The sequence below is a fragment of the Aplysia californica genome, unplaced genomic scaffold (genome assembly GCF_000002075.1).
Source record: "Aplysia californica isolate F4 #8 unplaced genomic scaffold, AplCal3.0 scaffold00522, whole genome shotgun sequence".
Classification (NCBI taxonomy): domain Eukaryota; kingdom Metazoa; phylum Mollusca; class Gastropoda; order Aplysiida; family Aplysiidae; genus Aplysia; species Aplysia californica.
The window spans coordinates 200,494-206,249 of record NW_004797792.1 but is presented as its reverse complement, the minus strand read 5'-3'; the positions used below and the strand labels follow the sequence as shown (position 1 = coordinate 206,249).

Here is a 5,756-nt window from a genome sequence, read left to right as displayed (position 1 = left end):
CATTATGTACTGGCAGGTCTGGAGAGAGAGAGAGAGAGAGAGAGAGAGAGAGAGAGAGAGAGAGAGAGAGAGAGAGAGAGAGAGAGAGAGAGAGAGAGAGAGAGAGAGAGAGGGGGGGGGACGTAAAGATAGAAATTTTTGACATCACTACAAGATAATAATTATATTGCAGTGGAAGTAACAGTTTGGGATTATGAGTTTCTTAGACATCGAGAATGGTGCTTATTAAAATTTGTTGAATTACCGTACAAGATTTATCTTTCCGTGTCTTTGTTTGTCCTGTCGGTTGATGTGAGAATCTTTTCTAAGGGTAAATAATATCATGATGTTAACATAACGAGACAAAACAAAACTCACCCGACTGTGTGCGTGGGTGTGACCTCTTGTGTTTGTGCACCTGACTAACGATCCTGTCGAAAGGATTGTTAAAACTGTGTAGAGCTGATGGTTCTTCCTCCTCGCTGTCACTGCCCGGCCCACACACAAGGAGGGTCTCGTTCATGTGAGGGACGCTGCTGGCTTTTCCTCTGTTGGTCACGTGGTTGTTGCTGGGTGGTCGCTGGGGCTCTCCTCTGTGCTGCTTGCTCAGTGACGATTTAGCGCTCAAAGAGGACGTGGATTTGCTCAGTGACGGTTTAGAGGACGAAGAAGATGTAGACTTTTTCAATGACGTGTCAGAACTCACACATGAGGACGTGGGGGATTTCAATGACGCTTTAGCGGTCGTAAAAGACGTGGGTTTGTTCAAGGACGGTTTAGCATTCACAGAAGACGTGTGGTTGTTCAGTGACATTTTAACACCCATGCAAGGCGTAGGCTTGCTGACTGGTGTTGGCTTAAACTTGTCTCGTGAAGAACTGGACGAAGGCGGAGCTCGTGTTTGGGACGAAGACGGAGGAGAAGCTTCGTCAACGGAAATTTTTTTCTGACATGGGGCTTTCCCACCATTTTTCAACCACTCCTGATACTCTTTGGACTTAAGTCTTTCCTTCCTCTCCTTCTCTTTCTGGGTCATTGGCCTTTTCTCCTCCTTTTTGTTATTCTTATTTGAGATAGATGGGGTCGGTTTTGTTGGTTCTTTCTGATTTTGTTCAGCCACTGCAAGAAGCGCCTGAAAGCCCATGGGCGGAGGAGCAGCACTTGTGCAGTGTTTGACGATAGGTTTCTTTGCCTTACTTGGCACGAGGTTCGTTTCCATGTCGGATAAGGGTGACGGACGGCGTTCTTTTGTCTTCTCCTGGTTCCCAGACGTCTGACTGGGAGAAAGCTTGAAATGCTTACTGCTACTGCCAGTGTCGGTTTTGTGAACCGACTTCCTTTTCCGACTGTTTTTGTTTTCCGTTTTCGAATAATCTTTCTTCTGAGCCCTTTCCCAGGCTTGCTTTGCCAACCGGGCAATCTTCTCCTTCTCTAGTTTAGCTTCTCTCTCAGACAGCATGATGTCCAAGGCAGACGGCACGTTATTGTCCACAGATTCGTCTTCATCAGAGGAAATGACGCCACGCACAATTTCAGCAGACTTTACGACTTTCTCATCCTGTTTGCCGGAGCCATCTCTGGGAGACATTTTCTCCTTTTTACCTCGATTACCTCTCGGAACGTTCTCTTTTTGGATGGCCGCAAGAGTCCGCTCTTTAATGGCCTGCAGACGGGCGAGGACCTTCTCTCTCTCCGATATCTGCGACGGAGCGGTTTGGGCGGTCTGTCTCTCCACCAGAGGTTTAAAGTAATGTTTGGAAAGCTCCACAGCTCCCTCGCGGGATGGATTTCTTTTCTGAGATTTCTCCGGGGATATTTTGTCCTGGCTGTTGATTTCAGCTGTTGTCTGTTTCGACGAAGAAGTCACAGGTTTTGATGACAGTTTGTCCTGATCGTTGATTCCGACTGTTTTTGGTTTCGACGAAGATGTCACAGATTCTGATGATGGTACTTTGTCACGAACGTTGATTTCAACAGTTCCCGATTTCGACGAAGATGTCTGAGGTTTTGGTGACGAGGAAGAGGAGTGAGGTCTGGAAGAGAGGGATCGTGAACGTGGTTGAGGTTTGTTCGTCTCAGAACAGTCGCTGTTGGATTTGCTGGAGCTAGAATTGCTCGGAGTCTCCGACACTCTGTCTTTGTCTACAGAGGAATGTTGTAGTTTGCGGTGTCCAGTAGACGATGAGCTAATGTGACCTGATTTGTTGTAGCCATGTTTTTTCTGACAGTCGTCAGATCTGCTGCTCATGGATTTCTTGTCTTTGAGATAGCTGGACGCGTGAGGCTCACTAGTTTGACCGTTTTTTGTAGACGTTTCCGGAGTGAGCGTTTTATTCTTCTCGCTGTCTTCATCAGGCTCGCTGGCATCCTCAAACAGAGAGTGGAACAATTTCTTCAGGTCTATCTTCTTTAAGCTCGTCTCCGCTGGGGGAAAAACCACGATAAAAAGTAGGTCAGGCAACATGAAGGAGGGAAGAACTTTGTTTTTTTTAAAACCAAATGAAAAATGTTCAGTAAATGTCATATGCATCAGATTCAAAATATTGTATCCATTCGATTGAAATGCCCCAACTTAAAATACTACAAGTGTCTAATTTGTTTACTCCAGTTGGACAATCTCCGAATTACTGAGATAGAATCATTGAGGGCATAAATTTAGCCTTATAGAAAACAACGATTTTGATAGAGCAGTTTTTGTCATGACCACAGGAATCTGATACGCCTTTTGACAACAAGAGGTTTGGATATTGATTAATCAGTAAATAGAGTCTGTCTGTCTGTCTGTCTGTCTGTCTGTCTGTCTGTCTGTCTGTCTGTCTGTCTGAGATATTCGATACACTCCTCCTCATAAGGCAATCAAACTAATGTCTTCTGGGAGCGGCGGCAAAGTATCTAACCGCTACACCATAAGCGTCTGTTTGCTTTCTTGATCTACCACACACACCACACACACACACACACACACACACACACACACACACACACACACACACACACACACACACACATACACATACACACACTCACACATACACACACACATACACACACTCACACAAACACACACACCAAAAAACAACACACAAATACACACCAAAACCCACAAACATACACACACACATATAAACTCACAAATACACACACAGTCGAACCTGCCATGACGGCCACCGGTATAATACAGCCACCTGTGCAAACGGTCATCTGTACAAACTGCCATTTTCCATTCCCCGTCTTGCGGTTTTTTTTCCTATTCAATTTAACTGTGCAAAACGATGATCTGTCCAATGCGGATGCGGCCACCTTATTTCATCAACCCACGGTCAAATTTTCCTGCCTCAGGCAGCCAGGCGTGGTCATTCATTGCCCGAAATTTTGAATCGGACCCTCACACTGTGGACGGCCGTCATAATTAATTCACCTGTCATTATTGTTAGTCTCTCCAATGAATGTTTGCCCAAGTTGACCAATGGGTAGGCCTAACAATATATTTTCAACTGCCGGTGAGGGAAGTGTGTTCCGTCATAATATTAACCTATAAGCCCCGCCCACAACTCATGCACAAATCGTATGTGAGGTGACTGGTCACTGTTTTGTTTACCTTTTCTGTGACAAAGTAACAATGGGCGTTGACAAAAATGGACTTGCGACAGAAGTGTCGCTCGTTCTCCGAGTGGTGTCGAACCGTGTGTTTGTTTTATAGTCCGGGCAACTCCAAATGGACAACTTGTCGACCTCATTGACGCATTACTCGGAATCTAAATATCGAATCTCTCTAATTTTTTGCACGCGCCTCTGAATTCTAAAAGACCTAAAATATCTCGATTTTCGTGCATATGCAACAAATACAAAGAGGTGCTGTCCTTATAACCATTAGTAATTGTGAGGCAGTGTGGTGGAAGCAGGCTCTCGTCGATTTTGGGGCATGTAGAGTTATTGGTATTATCTTAAAGCTTGTTAAAAAATGTCCATTTATCTTGAATACAAGTCGTGATATTTGCAAAAGAAGGAGGTGGGGGTCACCTGTTTTTAGAGGTTAAATTTGTAAGAAAATAGCCGCCAAAGATTAGTTATCTCCTCAGCTTAAGAGTCCATGGTAACTGAATATTTACATTTTTTGTACCTTTAGTCAACGTTTTTCAGAAAAATCTACACAGAAATGAATTCTTTAAGGGGCACGAAAGGTGTTTGGCCAAAAATCATATATTTGACAAAAATTCTCAAACCTGCGGAAAAATGCAAGTTTCTTCACTTTGATTATTTTGACGAGAGCCTGATTCCACCACGCTGCCTCACAATTATTAAACTCAACACCGCGCACTTTTTTAAATTGCAATTTCGGTACCATGCTAAAACCTTATCAAAACAGAGAGTTGTTGCAGGGACCTTAGCCAGAAATCTTAAGGGGGCAGGGGGGGGGGGTGTTGGGGGGAGGAGGGGGGAGGAGGGGGGAGGAGGGGGGAGGAGGGGGGATACAACTGGGTCAAACCCAACACCGGGAGTCAACAGAGTGTTAAATTTGAAGCGCCTACAAACATGTCACTGGGCACCCCCCCCCCCCCCCCTGCAGGTTCATAGGCAGAGACACTCCCTCCCTAAACATACACGTGTGGTCCTTTTTCGGGATTTGTTATCGAATAAAAGGGATGGCCTCGATCAGCTTTTTTAAAGAAATAGCTCAGAAGTTTTAAGCGACGTTTTGTTTGGGTTCCTAAATTAAGTTATCTAACCATGGTGATTTATGAAAAAGCGAGAGCAAATTGAAACGCATTTGATCTAAAAAAAAACCCTGTGAAGATATGACATAAATTTTACTCATTAAACCCAGTCACCAACAAGCCTAACCGCTGGACTGAAAACAATTCCGTATTGCGGCACATGCAGTCAGTTCAGAAAAAAACAGAAAAGAAAATAGATTTAAACAAAAGAAAAAAAACAACAAAAAAACTAACACTCAACTACCGTTCTTGTTCCGATAAAAAAAATCCATGCGCTGACTGTAATTAAATACTAATGATTATATAGACAGCACCTTTTTATATTTGTAGTTTTTTTTTATAAATTCAGAGGCACATGCAAAAAATCAGGACAATTAGCCTCTTAGTTTCTGTGTAATGAGGTCGACAAGTTGTCCATTTGGTGTTGTCCAGACTATACCAGGGCACTTGGTCTTTATCGTCTTGCTTACATAATATTTCGTTTATTATACCCTTGCACGAAGTCAGCAACAAAAAGAAAGATAACCAAAAAACAAGCGAACAAAACAACAAGACAAAAACCCTTCTTACACCACCCGCCCCACGCCCGTTTTTCAAAAGAAAACAAAAACAATTTTGAATTAACCTTACGACAGTCTAAAGTCTGAAACAAGCCCTGGTTTGGACCTTAGAAGAGAATGATTTGTTTTCTCCATTTTGATCAGCCCTGCCAAAGACAGCCACCAGCGGTATACGGCCACTTTTCTCCTTGACAATGGGTAGCCATTTCACAAAGGTTTGACTGTGTATATATAAATACACACACATACACGCACACACACACACGCATCCCCCCCCCCCACACACACCCTCATGATTCCAAAAGTACTTGTCAATTACTCTAACTCTAAGCCGTTTTACTTACCTTTCTTCTGTTTCTCCACATCTTTTTCTTTCACGGGCTTCTGAACGATTCTAGGTTTGTTTTTCGCCTTCTGTTCCCCGGTCGCCTGATCCGGGACTTTCCTGGTGGTGAGCGACACAGGCAGTCCCGAGGACGTATTCTGCTCACGGGACTTTCTA

The 5,756-nt window shown here is 43.8% G+C and overlaps 1 protein-coding gene across 1 annotated transcript in view; it reads right to left on the bottom strand.

Moving 5' to 3' along the window:
- Positions 1–5,756, bottom strand: part of LOC101847364 (serine-rich adhesin for platelets-like) — an 18,857-nt gene that overhangs the window by 2,220 nt on the left and 10,881 nt on the right. The window contains exons 5-6 of the mRNA XM_035971855.1: positions 5,599–5,753; positions 358–2,403 (exon numbers count right to left, since the gene is read on the bottom strand). Coding sequence (XP_035827748.1) covers positions 358–2,403; positions 5,599–5,753 — 2,201 coding nt within the window. The remainder of the gene's footprint in view (positions 1–357; positions 2,404–5,598; positions 5,754–5,756) is intronic.